Source organism: Schistocerca nitens, chromosome 6, assembly GCF_023898315.1.
Source record: "Schistocerca nitens isolate TAMUIC-IGC-003100 chromosome 6, iqSchNite1.1, whole genome shotgun sequence".
NCBI lineage: Eukaryota > Metazoa > Arthropoda > Insecta > Orthoptera > Acrididae > Schistocerca > Schistocerca nitens.
Window position 1 is genome coordinate 769,373 of NC_064619.1, and position 18,639 is coordinate 788,011.

The following is an 18,639-nucleotide window of genomic DNA, read 5'->3' on the forward strand; positions in this document are numbered from 1 at the left end:
AGGGGCAGATGTGGATTCTGACCACAATCTATTGGTTATGAACTGGAGATTGAAACTGAAGAAACTGCAAAAAGGTGGGAATTTAAGGATATGGGACCTGGATAAACTGAAAGAACCAGAGGTTGTACAGAGTTTCAGGGAGAGCATAAGGGAACAATTGACAGGAATGGGGGAAAGAAATACAGTAGAAGAAGAATGGGTAGCTCTGAGGGATGAAGTAGTGAAGGGAGCACAGGATCAAGTAGGTAAAAAGACGAGGGCTAATAGAAATCCTTGGGTAACAGAAAAAAAATTGAATTTTATTGATGAAAGGAGAAAATATAAAAATGCAGTAAATGAAGCAGGCAAAAAGGAATACAAACGTCTCAAAAATGAGATCGACAGGAAGTGCAAAATGGCTAAGCAGGGATGGCTAGAGGACAAATGTAAGGATGTAGAGGCTTGTCTCACTAGGGGTAAGATAGATACTGCCTACAGGAAAATTAAAGAGACCTTTGGAGAGAAGAGAACCACTTGTATGAATATCAAGAGCTCAGATGGCAACCCAGTTCTAAGCAAAGAAGGGAAGGCAGAAAGGTGGAAGGAGTATATAGAGGGTTTATACAAGGGCGATGTACTTGAGAAAAAAATTATGGACATGGAAGAGGATGTAGATGAAGATGAAATGGGAGATAAGATACTGCGTGAAGAGTTTGACAGAGCACTGAAAGACCTGAGTCGAACCAAGGCCCCGGGAGTAGACAACATTCCATTAGAACTACTGATGGCCTTGGGAGAGCCAGTCATGACAAAACTCTACCATCTGGTGAGCAAGATGTATGAGACAGGCGAAATACCCACAGACTTCAAGAAGAATGTAATAATTCCAATCCCAAAGAAAGCAGGTGTTGACAGATGTGAAAATTACCGAACTATCAGTTTAATAAGTCACAGCTGCAAAATACTAACGCGAATTCTTTACAGACGAATGGAAAAACTGTTAGAAGCGGACCTCGGGGAAGATCAGTTTGGATTCCGTAGAAATGTTGGAACACGTGAGGCGATACTAACCGTACGACTTATCTTAGAAGAAAGATTAAGAAAAGGCAAACCTACGTTTCTAGCATTTGTAGACTTAGAGAAAGCTTTTGACAACGTTAACTGGAATACTCTCTTTCAAATTCTGAAGGTGGCAGGGGTAAAATACAGGGAGCGAAATGCTATTTACAATTTGTACAGAAACCAGATGGCAGTTATAAGAGTCGAGGGGCATGAAAGGGAAGCAGTGGTTGGGAAAGGAGTGAGACAGGGTTGTAGCCTTTCCCCGATGTTATTCAATCTGTATATTGAGCAAGCAGTAAAGGAAACAAAAGAAAAATTCGGAGTAGGTATTAAAATCCATGGAGAAGAAATAAAAACTTTGAGGTTCGCCGATGACATTGTAATTCTGTCAGAGACAGCAAAGGACTTGGAAGAGCAGTTCAACGGAATGGACAGTGTCTTGAAAGGAGGATACAAGATGAACATCAACAAAAGCAAAACGAGGATAATGGAATGTAGTCAAATTAAATCGGGTGATGCTGAGGGGATTAGATTAGGAAATGAGACACTTAAAGTAGTAAAGGAGTTTTGCTATTTAGGGAGTATAATAACTGATGATGGTCGAAGTAGAGCGGATATAAAATGTAGACTGGCAATGGGAAGGAAATCGTTTCTGAAGAAGAGAAATTTGTTAACATCGAGTATAGATTTAAGTGTCAGGAAGTCGTTTCTGAAAGTATTTGTATGGAGTGTAGCCATGTATGGAAGCGAAACATGGACGATAACCAGTTTGGACAAGAAGAGAATAGAAGCTTTCGAAATGTGGTGCTACAGAAGAATGCTGAAGATAAGGTGGGTAGATCACGTAACTAATGAGGAGGTATTGAATAGGATTGGGGAGAAGAGAAGTTTGTGGCAGAACTTGACTAGAAGAAGGGATCGGTTGGTAGGACATGTTTTGAGGCATCGAGGGATCACAAATTTAGCATTGGAGGGCAGCGTGGAGGGTAAAAATGGTAGAGGGAGACCAAGAGATCAATACACTAAGCAGATTCAGAAGGATGTAGGTTGCAGTAGGTACTGGGAGATGAAGAAGCTTGCACAGGATAGAGTAGCATGGAGAGCTGCATCAAACCAGTCTCAGGACTGAAGACCACAACAACAACAACAACATATAAATATGTCGCAAATAAATCTTTTACATTTTTCAAACCTAGTCGTTGTCTTTCTATTTTCTTCTTGCGACCAACACAACAGCGTCCTGCTGTAGCAGTATCCTCGTTTGAGCTACTTTCCGGATTTCAGGTCGCGTTATGACCTGATTGGCTACCTTCTCTGGTAAATCACCCGAAAACGGCACAGTACATCAAATTTTTTCCTCAACAATTATTTTTCAGCACAACCCCCTCCCCTCTCGTCCGCAGCACCCTTACATGCTTTCGATACTGTTTCGGACCACACTGAGTATTCCCTTAAGAAATTTGTCATAAATTATCCATCACATTTTAAGAAAAACAGTGAGGTCCATATCTGCAACAAAAGATGGAAAAATAACCGATGTTAACCCGTTATTAAACCTGTCAGTGGCTCAGAAAGGATTTCAACAAGATGTCTGATCATTTGCCCAGTAGCATAAAATGTCTGCTGCCTGACAATTGTGAATGCAAATTTTAAATCTAATCTAATATTATTTCTGTTAGACAGCGCCTTCTGCTATATACTGGTATTAAATGTAGTTCCACTACTGTACACTTATCGTGTATACTGGCTCGTTTCACGTCATTTAGATAAAAGGATCATTGAAATGATACATGGAACATGTAACTAATTAACTGAGTAACTAACGGCATTCCTCCTTTCTGCCATTCAGTCACATCTCCATGTCGATCCATCTTACCACGCCGATTGCATACACTGAGGTGACAAATGTCATAGGATAGCAATAGCTACAGCTACACATGACGGTAGTATCGCGTACACAAGGTATAAGAGAGCACTGCATTGGCGGAGCTGTGCCAGGTGATTTGTGTGAAAAGCTTCCCGACGTCATTGTGGCCGCACGACTGGAGTCGACAGTCTTTGAACGTGGAACGGTAGTAAGGTCCATGCTAACTGGACATACCCGGGGAATCGTCACGGACTCTATAGTGTGGCTAGAATAGCAAATTTCAGGCATCACCTCTCACCGCGAGCAACGCTGCACCTGATGGCCTCCGCTAGACCACTGAGAGCAGGGTCGCTTGCATAGGATTGTCACTGATAACAGACAACCAACACTGTGTGAAGAACCGCAGAAATCAATGTGCGACGTACGACGAACCTGTCCGTTAGAACAATGCGGCGACATTTGCCGTTCAATGGCTATGGCAGCAGAAGCGGACGCGAGTGAGATTGCTAACAGCACGTCATCGCCTACAGCGGCTCTCCTTGGCTTCTGACCATATCGGTTGGAAAACCTTGACCTAGTCAGGTGAGACCAAAAACCGGGTAGGGTTCGAGTGTGGTGCAGACCCCACGAACCGATGGATCCGAGATGTCAACGAGGCACTATGCAAGATGGTGGTCGCTGCATAATGGTGTGGGCTGTGTTTACATGGAATTGGACCGATCGTTAACGGGAAATGGTTATGTTCGGCTACTTGGAGATCATTTGCAGCCATTCGTGGACTTCTCGTACCCGAAAAACGATGGAATTTTTAAGGATGCCGATGTACCTTGTCACTAGGCCGCAGTTGTTCACGTTTGATTTGAGGAACATTTTGGGCCATTCGAGGGAATGATTTGGCCATCCATATCGTTCGACACGAATCCCGTCGAACATTTATGGGACATAGTGGAGAGGTGACAGACCCCTGCACCGGCAACACTTTTGCAAATACGGACGGCTATAAAGGCAGCATGACTCAGTGTTTTTACAGAAGAGTTCTAGAGACTTGTTAAACTCATCCCACGTCGAGTTGGTGCTGTACTCCGGGAAAAAGTAGGTCCGACACGATTTTACGAGCTATCCCATGATTTTTGTCACCTCGGCGTACAACCGACTGGCACTTCCACTACACGTTACTGCCATAAATTACGTGAGGGATGCTGGGTCAGATGACCGCCTGGGTCTTCTACACAATCTGTAGCGCTGCAAAGCGACCAGTGTGCTCTAAGTGGGGGAAAAATTTGGTCTGGTGAGCGTACATGTACAGCTGACTACAGTTATGATGACAACTCTGCATATGATCACTGTGATGTGTGAGCGGATTCCGAGCTGAGCGCGGGCGAGCGCGGCGGCGGCGGCGGCGGCGGCGGCGGCGGCGGCGCCCCCGTATGACGCCTGTGACCGGGCGCGGCCGCCCTCCCCCCCTCCTGTTGCAGTCGGACCTGACGTGCCGCAACACGGAGTCGACCGTGGGCGCCATCTACACGCGCACCAACTTCGTCACGCTCAAGTACGTGACCGACGGCTGGGGCACCGACTCCAACGGCTTCCGGCTCGTCATCACCGCCTTCAAGGACAAAAGTAATGCTCAGCTCAGCTCGGCGCCTAGCGCCCGCCTCCGTATGTACAGCTCGCACTCTCCACTTCTCTCAGTGTAGCCGTACTGCTGCTGCGCTTTCAGTTTGCATCTGCCCATGTTTTGTGATTGCTGCTCTGCGACACAACCTCTTCCTAATATCCAATACAGATGACATGCAAGGAACTTTATTTTATCCGACGAAATGTGCAGAATGCTGCTTGATATTCAGTGTTTCGTTGACCAATATTTGTAATATTTGGACTGTGTACTCTCTCTAGTCACTTTATATGAGGGTCACATAAATGAAAACCGAACAACCGCCACAAAGGGACCGTGGAATCGTTCCATTCAAAGTAATCGCCACACGTGGTTAAGACATTTATCCCACCGGGAGACGAGATGATCCATTCCTTGTTGGTAGAACGCGGCCGGCCGCTGATGGTTCCACACGACTCACGCTTCCCCGTACGACTGAAATCCGTCAGGTCACCAAAGATGAGAAAATGACGCGGTGAAATATCGGGGCTGTACGGAGGGTGTTTCAGTGTTTCGCAGCCAAATCGCTGAAGCGCATCCTTTGTCTGATTTGCAGTTGGGACAGGCGTCATCGAGCAACAGAATTATTTCGGCCGACAACCTTCTTGGGCATGCTGAATTTGTGGCACGGTAAAGTTTCTGTGAAGTGTCTTCATAGTGCTGCACACTGACTGTGGTGTCACGCTCGAGGAACTCGACCAGCGGACGGCTCCTGCAGTCGAAGAAGAAGGTCATCGTGACCTTAGCAGAACTTGTGTCAACAGCTGTAGGAATGATCATCCTGCTGCGCGATAACGCCTGCCCCCATATTGCCAATCGGACGAAGGCTACGGTTCGACGATTTGGCCCGGAAGCACTTCATCATTCTGCGTACAGCCCGTATCTTCCACTGTGTGGTTTTCACAGCTTTGGCGACCTCAAGAAAGGCATCCATGAACGTCGGTTTCAGTCGGACGAGGAAGTGGAAAAGTGGGTGCAGTTGTGAATCCGTCAGCCGTCAACTGCGTTCTATGGAACAGGAATTGATCGTCTCGTATTCCAGTGATGGGTGTGGTGGTAATTTTTTAATGGAAACATTCTGTGGTCCCATCCTGGCAAATGTTTGGTTTTAATTTGACTGCCTCTTATAGTTTATTCTAAGAATGAAGCCTGCTCTTATTAGTTAGTCATTAATTACTTGAAACGCTGCAGTTAATGTGCTGGGTGTAACAAATCATCTTACAGGTAAATGTGATTGAACGATACCTCTAACAGTGCAACTAACATCCACTGCCAGCTCAGATTAGCCGCCTCAACAATGAATTTTCATTCTTCAGCAGAGTGTGCGTTGACTCTGAAAATTCCTGACAGATTAAAACTGTATGCTGGACCGCTACTCGAACCTCGGACCTCCGCCTTTCGCGGAAAGATGCTCTACCGACTAAGCTGTCGAAGCAAGTCTCACTACCGAGCCTCACAGCTTTACTTTCGGCAGCACTTCTTCCTCTAACTTCCAAATTTCGCAGATGTTCTCCTACATGCCATCTGGAACTAACACCCCTAGAAGAAAGGATGTGCCGGAGAACCCCATGAGGCTTGGAAGGTATGAGAAGCTGCAAGCGAGGAAGCAAAGCTGAAACTGGGAGTTAACTAGATGCCAGAACTTCAGATTTATGTAGATTTCTAATTGATTGGCTGCAGAAAAAAACATGACAATTCTTTGCATTTATAAAATATAAACATAAATTTAATTTTTAGAACAAAACGAGTCATAAAGTATTTCAGAAGAAGGAGAAATTACAGTATATTTTGGAAGTGAAAGAATCAGGTTTTATTATTTTATTACTTTTTGAGTTCAGAAATGCATTTTTTCCCTTACCATTCAGTTTACAGTTAAGAAGAATCTGAAATTAAAGAAGGAATAAAAATTAACAGTTGATAAAAAGTACTTGCCTGAACCAAAGAAACAGTTAAGTCAATTAATTTCTTCTCAGCAAATTATTATGTTTTAACAAACAAGGTAAAACAAAGAAATCTTGTGTTTTAACGAGAATCGTATGTAAAATACTGTCACAAAACCAATAAAATAAGATAGCTCAATAGGTGGAGAAGTTGCCCACGAAAGGCACAGGTCGTAGTTAGGAGTCTCGGTCGAGCGTACAGTTTTAATCTCCCAGAAGTTTCAAGATCTGTACGGGGTTGGGAACTGAACAGATTTATGGTGTTCTGTTTGTACGGCAACAGACAGTGTTTGCTCGGCTTCAGCAGGGCGCTTACATTTTCGCTGTCAGGCGTACGTCGTAGATGCTGCTTCCAAAAAATAAATAACACTTTCCTGGCTGCCCGCAAAAACTTGAATGTCCAGCAGTATTCTTGAAATCTTATAAATTGGTCGATGAGCTAGGAAATTATCATGATTCAAAACTATGTTTTAATTCCTCCCTACAGTTTTATTTGTTGATTGCGACAGTGGAATAAAGATTAATTAACAGAGTACTAAAGTCGTGTAATGTCAAACATTCAACCAATCAGCTGAAAACAACAGGTTGTCATGGAAATGCTTGAGGAGTGCTAAAGTAGTGTAATATGGGGAAGTAACCGGCCGAGTATATTGTTTTAAATGTTAGAATGTGCATTAAATTTATGAACAGATTTACTCCGAAATACAACGAAATCAGTGGGTCTTTAACAGGCACTAGGGAAAAAGTACGTAATACGACCTTAAAACTTGAATTCACAGCATCGTCTCAACCTAGCGCTGCTGTAGGTTGGCGAGATGTTCAAAATGGCTCTGAGCACTATGGGACTTAACAGCTATGGTCATCAGTCCCCTAGAACTTAGAACTACTTAAACCTAACTAACCTAAGGACATCACACAACACCCAGCCATCACGAGGTGGCGAGATGTGATCATTACGAGAGCAGTATATGAAAAGAATATAAACACTGAGTATGATGATAACACGTACCACGTGCGCGATTTTCAGAAAGAAAATTTGTCCGCGAGCCGAAGGGAAAGGTGGCAACCTGAATAGGGAAATATAGAGCCGTCAACGGCTCTCGTATATAGGACGTCAGAATTCTGCAGCGTTCATTTTCTTGCCAAAGGACAGAAACATGAGTTTTGAGCCGACATCAGCTTAGTCCCCATTAACAGTTTCATTAGTTTCAACTAAAATTTTCGGGTGGAAAATGAAGAAGGAAGCGATGGATTCTTCTGTAACATCTCGGTTATGTAATTTCATGTACAAGAATGAAAACATACTATGTGGATTCTGTACCGCTATTTCTCCACTTTATAAATAGGTTTATGATATATATGACAATCGTCACGTGTCATCTATCATAAAAGGAAATATGTAAATAGAAACTACAGATACTGAAATAGAAGCAATTTGTCAAGCTTTGGAAAATCCGACTCAGCTAAGTACAATGATTACAATGATGAATACACGAAAAACAAACAACTTTGATGACCCAGTCTTCCCGAGGGAAAGTGCTTAAACGTGATATTTCCTTTCTTTGCTCGACAAAATATGGTCAGCTAAAATTTCATCCGTTTTACAGTGAAGTGCCAAAGAAACTGGCATAGGCAAGCGTATTCAAACACAGAGATATGTAAACAGGCAGAATACGGCACTGCGGGCGGCAACGCCTATATAAGACAAGTGTTTGGTGCAGTTGTTCGATCGGTTACTTCGGCTACAATAACAGATTATCAAGATTTAAGTGAGTCTGGAGTGGGTTTGTAGTCGGCGCACGAGCGATAGGACACACCGTCTTCGAGGTAGCGACGAAGCGGGGATTTTCCCGTACGACCATTTCACGAATGTACTGTATCAGGAATCCGATCGCTGCGGCCGGGAAAAGATCCTGCAAGAACGGAACCAACGACGACTGAAGAGAATCGTTCAACATGACAGAAGTGCAGCCCTTCTTCAATTTGTTGCGGATTTGAATACTGAGCCATCAACTAGTGTCAGCGTGCGAACCATTCAATGAAACATCACCGATATGGGATTTCGGAGCCGAAAACCCACTCGTGTACCCTTGATGACTGCACGACACAGAGCCTTACACCTCGCCTGGGCCCGTCGACACTGACATTGGACCTTTGATGACTGGAAACATGTTGCCTGGTCGGACGAGTCTCGTTTCAAATTGTATCTAGCGGATGGACGTGTTCCTCATGAATCCATGGCCCCTGCATGTCAGCAGGGGCTGTTCAAGCTGGTAGAGGCTCTGCAGTGGTGTGGGGCGTGTGCAGTTGGAGTGGTATTGGACCCCTGATACGTCTAAATACGACTCTGACAGGTGACACGTACGTACACATCCTGTCTGGTCTCCTGCATGCATTCATGTCCATTGAGTATTCCGACGGACTTGCGCAATACTAGCAGGGCAATGTGACACCCGACACGTCCTGAATTGCTGCAGGGTTCCTCCAGGAACACTCTTCTGGGTTTAAGTACTTCCGCTGGCCACCAAACTCCCCGAGACATGAACATTATTGAATATATCTGGGATGCCTTGCAACGTGCTGTTCAGAAGAGATCTCCACCCTCTCGTACTCCTACGGATTCATGGACAGCCCTGCAGGATTCATGATGTCAGTTCCCTCCAGCACTTTCTTCAGGCATTAGTCGAGGCCATGCCATGTCGTGTTGCGGCACTTATGCGTGCTCGCTGGCGCCCAAAACGATATCAGGCAGGTGTACCAGTTTCTTTGGCTCTTCAGTGTGTTGGATTGCTGATAGGGAAATTCACTGCCCTTTTCTGAAGTGCTGTAATTTTCTTGATACGCGAAGTCCGTTTTTGCTATCGAATAAAAGCTTTCAAATATTTTATTTTGGTTTATTTTTAAAGGAGAAAATAAGATAAAATAAACAATCAGATGTGTAAACACAGTTATAAAAGCCTTGGTGGCATGCGTTAGCCTCCCATTACACTGTAGTCGCGTTATGTATCTTCTTTTTAACTCTTGCTAATTTGACTTAGCTTATTGTCAAGTTCAATGTCGTTGCACTCCTAAACGGAACATCAGTTGTGTAGAGTTTATGTTTCTCTATTGTGTTTACACTTTCATGCAGACACAATACAAATGCACTTGAGAAAAGATAGAAGTAGCGAGACAGTGTTTGCAATGGTCATAAGCGCTTAAAAGTTTCGAGCTCAATGTACGTCACATTTTTACTATCCTAACTCGTCAGAGGGAATGTGTACCGAAAATGTTTCTGTTGTCACAGCCTATATGCAAAGCGACTAGTCTTTGCAGACCGCAAAATTAAACTAAGATTTTTACTCACTATTAGCACGTAACACACGCACTGACTCTGTGATTAATGCTGTGAGTTTTACGCACCTTTGTACTTAATAGTGTGTGAATGTTAACATCTAGCTTCCCTATGTGTTCAAGTAGAATCTCGATCGAAGCCCAGATTTCACGAAACTGTTTGCCACACTTATTTCACATGTTTAAATAAAATTTTTCTGCACGTTTCACCTTCTCGTATATTACATAACTAGTAACGTTTCGTCTGCTTTTACAAGCAGCCCTTCATCAGGATGACTATTTGTGTCTCGAGGTTGCTCCTTTTTATTTATTATTTGAAAGTGGCTGGCGGTTGTGGACTATTACGGATCGAATGATTGCATTAAGGGGGAGATATATCAGAAGCATAAAACTGGGAATAATTTACGTTAATTTTTGTTGTTTGCAATTGTGGAAACCGGCGGAAGCTACTTACGGCGGCACCTGACACGCACTGGTTTTTCTGCACCGGGTGCATCCAATGTCCGACCAAAAGCATGCGAACACCCTGTTTAATGCAGATTTGTCCACTAGATGTCACAAGAGACGGACCCGCCAGTACGGAAGGAAGCGGGGAGTATTGTGTTGTCAATAGGAAAGCAACAACTACCAACTAGGAATGTATCGGTCAGGAGAGCTCAGTGATTTCGAAAGTGGAATAGGCCGTGGCTGTCATCTGAGTTCGATATCGATCAGGGACAGTTCGTCCCTCGTAAAGCTGCTTACGTCGGCTGCTGGTGATGCGACTGTGAAGTGGAAACGCGTACGAACGACCACAGCTTGATCAAGACCAGGCAGGTCTCACCTACTGAAGCGTAGGGACCGTCGGGCATTGCGGACAGTGGTTGCACAAAATCGTATGAAATCAGCGGAAGGAATCACTTGTGACTTCCAAAGTGCTACCAGTAGTCCAGCTAGTACGACGATTCTGCGTGAATAATTAAAAAAGGGAGGGATCAGTGGTCGTGCAGCTCCACGTAAGACACCCATTTCTGCAGTCAGTGTTAAGCGACGCTTGGCGTGATCTGAAGAACATCGCCACTGGACAGTGAGTGACTGGAAACGAGTGATTTGGAGTGGTGATACTTCACGCCATAACATCCAGCAATCCAATGAAAGTGTGTGTGTGGGGGGGGGGGGGGGGCGAGTGCCTGTAGTACGTTGCCTGCCATCGTGTGCGGTACCAGTAGTGAAGTACGGATGAAGTGGTGTTAACAGTGCGTGAATGTTTATCGTAATTGTAGTGTGCCCGTCTTATTGGGCTTAAGAAAGTGCTAAATGCGGAAGGAAATGTACACATTTTACAACACTGTGTGTTGCGTACAGCAGAGGAAAAGCCAATGGTGTGTAGACAATAATCTTCCTGGTCTGCACTGGTCTGCCCTGACTCCCGATCCGAACGCCTTTGGGTTGAATTAGAATGTTGACTTCGATCTAGGTCTCAGGGCCTCTGGTATCGGCTCTTGAGAAGGAATGGGCTGCCATTCCTCCACAGTCATTCATACCCCTCATTAGAAGTGTTCCCAGCAGAATTCAAGACATCATAAAGGCGAAGGTTGGACACACCTCATAGTAATGTACAGTAACAGGCATCCAGATACTTCTGATCAGATAGTGCACAGTATGACCACGTCCGGCATAGCCTGGCCACCATTTCCTTCAAGTGAAAACGAAAGTATTGTGAATAGGTGGACGGCATGGCAATGGGTTCTCCTTTTGCATTAATAGCGACAGGTCTACTCAAGGAATGAGTCGGAATGATGGCACTGCTCACCTCTTTCATGCGCCCTAAGTTCTGGTTCCGGCATCTAAACAAGACCTTCGGCGTCAAACAACGTGGAGAAAATTAACTTTGCAATTTCCAACAGCACCCAAACCAACATGAGAAAAAACAGTTAACAGTGGAAATCGATGTCTACAGGTTATGTGACGGCATACCTGAACACTGAGCTGCTCCATCGATGGATCGGCTGTGCTACAGAAGGGGACAGCTGTTTCATCAAATAGCCTCCCCTATCACCAGATCTCACTCAGTGCGACCTTATTCTGTCCGGACACATTATAGATCTCGTGTATGTACCGGCTCTACCACATGATGTAGCAGAGCTCCGGGAGAGAATACAGGAAGCGACTGCCACAGTCGATGATGCCATGATGGAACGGGTATGGCAAGATTTCTGTTACCGTATTCACGTCTGCAGGGTCACTCATGGTTCGCATATCGCATGTTTGTTAAAAAAAAAAAGAAAAAAATCGGGGTTTCTCTTCAAAATGCAATATGTAAGACATCTGCACAATGTTTAGTTCTTGTGCAGTAAATAATTGAAAATGTTCCCAGACTTTATGTACACCCTGTTGTAGGGAAGCAGCCTACTCACGCTGTAGAAATTCACATCAGTCTTTCCATTGTGTGGCAGCCAGTCCGCTGTAACTAGCTCTTACGTCATAAATGTTGCGCAATACTTTAAAAATCAAGCAAATAACCTGAAACGGTTCTAGCATGTCAGGAGTAATACTAAACCAACATGTATTGAATATCAGTTCGATAACTTTAACCATTTTCGAAATTTGGACGTTTTTCTGTAAAAATCACTGGCGCAACAGAAAAGAGCTAGAAAGTTAAAAAATTTATATTTAGATTCCTTTTCCATAATCATTTAATAGAAACAGTACTTTGGACCTCACAAATTAAAATTTTAGTTGAAATTCATAATTTTCTGGTTTGTGTCTTAAAAATTAAGGAAGCAAGATAGATTAAGTAGGCTAATAAATAAGGCTAGGATGTTTATATTTAAGTAGAATGGAGATCCGCTATAACCATAAAGATGTGAGAAGTTTCATTTGAATAACTATAAAACTATAGCGATAGCGTATCTCCAAAGGGCAAGTTCAGAGCTCGTCTACTACGTGCAGTGTAATTAAATTAATTCTCTCGCCCAAAATATTTAACTTAGCCACGTCAAACTTTTATTATGATTACTTACCTGTGTGCTGAATGCACATTTAAATTGAGAGCTTCATCGGCCATCAGCAAAAGAAGCTATGATTTATTAAATAACTTAATGTGGTGCCCAGCGGCTAGTCGGGAGAGCCGATTTGATCAGGCGTTCCCTTAGCTGTCCGCACCGCGGCTTTATATATAAGAACGCTGCGAGAGGAAGCAAGGCCCCAGTTCTCTCCAGACGCTGAATAGCACGTCATCTGTGTCGGGAGTCGCGTCACGTCGGTATCATTGCTATAAACGGCCTCGGATGCCGTAGTAAGTTACTCGGGATACGCGTAACCATGAAATCATTTTCGAGTGAAGTGTTAATTCTGTGATGATTTTAATTATCTTGTTTCAGTTTGCGTATGTCGTATTTTTCACGTGCCGTCGCGGTACAAACATTCTACCATTATTTAGCGTGGCGTTTGATGAACCTAATCATCAAATTATGGCGAGCATTCACTTAAACATTTAATTTGGACAGTTATAGTCGCATCAGCGCATTAGACTCTGAACTGCTCTGTTAGTCAGACTTTCTGGTTGCCAATATTGTAATTAGAGAGCCAGTGTTGAGAACGGCAAAACAACAGCATAAGTAATAGGAACACTTATATAACAATTAATTCCACCCGCCGCCGCACATATGGTTAATCGGCCTGGAAGTGTTTCTACATTCTACGAAATTTTATATACCACCATTAAATTTCTATCCGCCGCCCCGCACTGTGTTCACAGCAGTAGGAACTGATATCCTTTATCCTTCACTCTTGATCCGTTCACCCACTCACTAAATAAGATGTCAGGAATATCAGTCATTTTCAAATAATAAAAGTTGTCGCTATCTGCAGTCCGAAGCCTAGTGTGATGCAGCTCTCCATCCCACTCTGTCCTGTGCAAGCCTCTTCATCTGAGTAACTACTGCAACCACATCCTTCTGAATCTGCCTCCTGCTTTCATCTCTTCGTCTCCCTCCACAATTTTTACCTTCCCACACTGCCCTTAATATAAAACTTGTGATCCCTTGGCAGCGGAGAAAGTTTCCTACCAACCTATCCGTTCCATTAGTGAGGTTTTGCCACAATTTCCTTTTCTCTCCAATTATATTCATTACCTACTCATTAGTTACGTGATCTACCCATGTAATCTACAAAATTTTTCTAAAGCATCACATTTCAGAAGCTTCTGTTCTCTTCTTGTCTGTACAGCTTATCGTCACGTTTCAGTTCAGTACAAGCCTAAACTCCATAAAAATGCCACCTGGAAACTTCATAACACCTAAATTTATGTTCGATGTTAATAAATTTTTCTTCTTCAGATACGCTTTTCTTGCCGCGGCCATTATACATTTATCCTCTGTACTTCGACCATCATAACTTATTTTGCTGCCCAAACAGCAAATCTAAGCTACTAATTTAGTGTTTCATTTCCTAATCTTATTACCTCAGTATCGCCCGATTTAATTCGACTCCATTCCATTACTCTTGTTTTGCCTTTGTTAATGTTCAGCTTACATCCCACTTTCAAGATACTGTCCATTTCGTTAAGTTGTCCTTACAAGTCCTTTGCTGTCTCTGACAGAGTTGCAATGTCTTCGGCAAACCGCAAAGTTTTTATTTCTTCTCGCAGAACAAATTCAATTTCATAGTTTCTCCTTCCTTTCCCTTTTCCTACTTAGCATACATACTGAAAAACATTAGGGACCTGCTACAAATCTGTCTTCCCCCTTTTCAGTCACTGCTTCCTTTCAAGCCCACTAGCCTTTATAACTAGTTTCTGTACAAGTTGTAAATAACCTTTCATTCTCGGTGTTTTATTCTTGCTACCTTCAGTAATTTACAGTTTTTGTTTCAGTCAGCATTGTTAAAAGACTTCTCTAAGTCTACAAATGCTGTAAATGTAGATTTGCTTTTCCTTGATCTATCTTCTAAGACGTGTCATAGGGTCAGCATTGTCTCGTGTGTTCGAACACTATTCGGAATCCAAACTGATCTCATCCGAGGTCGGCTTCTTCCAGTTCTTCCATTCTTCTGTAAATAATTTGTGTCAGTATTTTTCAACCATGACTTATGAAACTGATCGTTCGTAAATATTCACACCTGGCACCACCTGCTTTATGTGGAACTGGAACTATTAAATTCTTCTTTAAGTCTGACTCATATTTCTTATATTCTGCCCATTGCCTGGTCTCTCAAGGATATCAGCATTTCTGGGGGGAAAGTCGTCTAATCCCAGGGTCTTGTTTCGAATGAGGTCTGTCAGCAGGTCTCGCAATGTCATATCTCCTATCTCATCTTCATCTGCTTTCTCTTCCCTTTCTACAACATTACTTTCAAGTTAATTTTCCCTGTAGAGCTTCTCTATATACTGAGATTTTTCACTCTGCAGCGGAGTGTGCGCTGATATGAAACTTCCTGGCGGATTAAAACTGTGTGCGGGACCGAGATTCGAACTCGGGACCTTTGTCTTTCGCGGGCAAGTGCTCTACCATTTGAGCTACCCAAGCACGAATCACGTCCCGTCCTCACAGCTGTACTTCCGCCAGTACCTCGTCTCCTACCTTCCAAACTTCACAAAAGGTAGGAGACGAGGAACTGGCGGAAGTAAAGCTGTGAGGAGGGGGCGTGAGTCGTGCTTGGGTAGCTCGGTTGGTAGAGCACTTACCCGCGAAAGGCAAAGGTCCCGAGTTCGAGTCTCGGTCCGGCACACAGTTTTAATCTGTCAGCAATTTTCTCTCTATATGTTCTTTCCACTTTCCATTTCTCATGTTTCTATTCTTCCCATAGCGCTTCTTTTCTACAAAGTCCTTTTTAATTTTCCTACAGACAGTGTCTACCTTTTCCCTAGTAATAAGTGCTACTGTGTACTTCTTTGTCCTCTAGATACTCTTGCTTGGACTTTATCCACTTCCTGTCAGTTTTATTTTTTAGACATTTGTATTCCCTGCTTCATCTGCTCCATTTTTATATTTTCTCCGTTACTTACTGAAACGCAACATCTCTTGTGATACCCAAGGATTTATACTAGGGATTGTCATTTTACCTATTTTATCCTATGCTGCCTTCTCTCTTTCATCTCTCAAAGATACCGATTCGTCATCTAAATTATACATGCATGTACGAAGGAATATTACATCGTAATTCGGAATAACACAGGCAGTGCAGCGTCGTATTTGTCCGCCGACACCGGGCAAGCGATTTTCAAGTAACGTATGGAAGTTTGAGTCTGACCGTGAGTCGTGATCAGATAGCCTGAGGGTGGGGCGACCACTCGCGATAAACGGGAACTCCGGTTTCAAACTCCGTTGCATCACAAATTATCACTGTCGTCATTCTAGCATAAAACTGATGGTCTTCCATATTCGCAATGCGAATACGCTTTAAGTACATGTTTGTCTGATATATCCACAGATACCCTTCCTTTGTGGTTGCATCTACGGTACGGTAGCTATTTGTATCGTTGAGGCGATCATGGGGCAGAAACAAAATACAAAACAGAAACCACAAGCCGCAAATTGTGATGCTAAAAGCAGAAAATAGTGACGTGCATGAGGGCTGCCTGCAGTAGCGGCTGAAACGTTGTTGGTTTTATCAAATGGCTCGGTGAAATACACAGAAGTATTTTACTGAAATTAAGCAGCGAATTCTTACGAATTCTATATGTTTGACGGGAATAAATATCAGTCCTTCATTGTAGCATGTACCCTCCACACCACACCCACCACCACACCAGCACCATCTGCACTTAATATTACAAGTTTCGGCTGCTACTGATGGCTGATGTAGATTGTAAGCTATGAGTCAGACTGTGTGGTTCTTGCAGAGCATGCGTGTGAGGACTTCCGGTGCACGCGAGAGTTCTGCATCGACACGGACCTCGTCTGCGACGACGTCAACCACTGCGGGGACGCGTCTGACGAGGCCGGCAGCGCCGTCTGTCCACGTGAGTACACACTGAAGTGCCAGCCCGTCTTACTATCCAGTAATGAGACTAGCGCCCACCGTCCAAATGACCACGCTTCTTGTTGACCCACACCTGCCCTTCATTACAACTACCTTCTAGCACACCAACAAACGTTTTCCCTGTGAGTAACACGAGTACTGTCAAGCCACTGACCCGCTTCCATAACACTCTTAGACTACTGCACCATTTACAAACTATTTAATTACATTCAACGTACTGGTCGAACACCAACCAGGATTCTAAAGAGATCGTAGCAAATCATGTGCTTTAATAATACTAACAACGACCTGAAGCTATCGACAACAGACTAGATGCTAAAACGTTGCTTTTAGATCTTAGCAAAGCCATTGAGACTATCGACTTTGGTATTTCACTTGACAAGCTTCCAGCCTACATTTCTCTCCATGTGCTGCGCTCACACCTGACGTTTACCAACAACGGCACATGTTAGGAACGACACAGTCTTAATGGAGACAGTATCAGGCTGTCTTCAAGATTCGGTAGTAGGTACAGTATTCTCCTGTGCATCACTGGTCCTAGGTGCAAAACCAATCAACTTGAAGACAGCTGTTGTTAAAGTTCTTGCTGACCTGCGCTCAAATTACGCACAGTATATGTGATTGAAACTCTGTCCATATCCAAGCAGTCCTGACTTGTGATTATACGCTCATTCACCCTAAATTTGGGATCCCTATGATCTGTAATCATACGTGGGTCAATTATAAGTTTCACATACTCATCAAAGATCGTAGAAGTTGGAAACCCAAAGTGGTTTGAGCACATACCTAGGATTTGCAGGAAAGTATCAGTATGTCTCCGTTGTCTACAACAGTGCAAGAAGTTCTCCCATTTGAACTGAGAAAGAAACTTGTGGGAACGAGTGTACTTCTAACTGTTGTTTACAACGAAGTTATAGTGCAAGGTACTTCTCAGGAAAGCCCAGGGCATGTGTAAGTGGGTGGTGAGTGCCTGCATACGGTATGTTAATGACGTTCGACTTTTTGATCACTTTACTGTACTGACAAGCACAGAGATTTCCACACGTCATATGCTTTATCGTACTATCAACGTATCAGCCTTTCAAGTCTTCATCATTCAGCCATCGTCTCTAAGTCTTTTCCGGTTTCTGGAACACGACTCGGTAATGTTCCCTCTTTTCACCTTTTGATGCCATTAATGAGTCCAACACTGCACAACACAATTAAAGGTTCACATACCTGAAATAACATAATTATTTCCCAGTATGACATATAGGTTAGAAATTTGGCTCAAATATAACTATAACCTTTCTCTCTGATCATGAAAAAGTCTGTGGCGGTCGCTCTGCGACGTCACTCTCGGGATCGGCGAAGCTTCAAACAGCAGAGTGTCGACACACGCGAAAAGAAAAGACCAGAGCTCAGACGCCCGTGTAAGGTGTAAGGTGGCTTAGTATTGTCACATTGGCACCAAATCTCACCCCAATTCTGTCCCATGCCACAGTGGGCGTGTCACACGCTGGGACGTTCGTCGCACCCCCTCTTAGCCACATTTCACCCCTTTTATGACTCCTCCACGACGGAGGTTAGGAAGGCGACGGCCAGGGCTTAAATCATCCGGTTTTCTTATGTGTGATCGAGGAAAACGTTTCAGTCACACCGCCGCTCAGAATAAACATAAAAATGTAGCAAGGGCTGGCGTATAGTGTCTCAATGAAATCCCCCCCCCCCCCCCCCCCCGTTTTCCCTTACCTTGAAGTGTTGAAGACCACATGTTTAGTAGTCGAAATCTTCAGTTCACAGTTCAATGAGCAACAGAACGACGTTCTTGACACTTTTCAACACTGCTGACACTCCATGAA

The 18,639-nt window shown here is 43.7% G+C and overlaps 1 protein-coding gene across 1 annotated transcript in view; it reads left to right on the forward strand.

Moving 5' to 3' along the window:
- The window catches only part of LOC126262642 (uncharacterized), a 358,396-nt gene that overhangs the window by 259,027 nt on the left and 80,730 nt on the right, over window positions 1-18,639 (forward strand). The window contains exons 3-4 of the mRNA XM_049959403.1: window positions 4,384-4,528; window positions 16,659-16,778. Of these exons, the coding sequence (XP_049815360.1) occupies window positions 4,384-4,528; window positions 16,659-16,778 (265 nt within the window). The remainder of the gene's footprint in view (window positions 1-4,383; window positions 4,529-16,658; window positions 16,779-18,639) is intronic.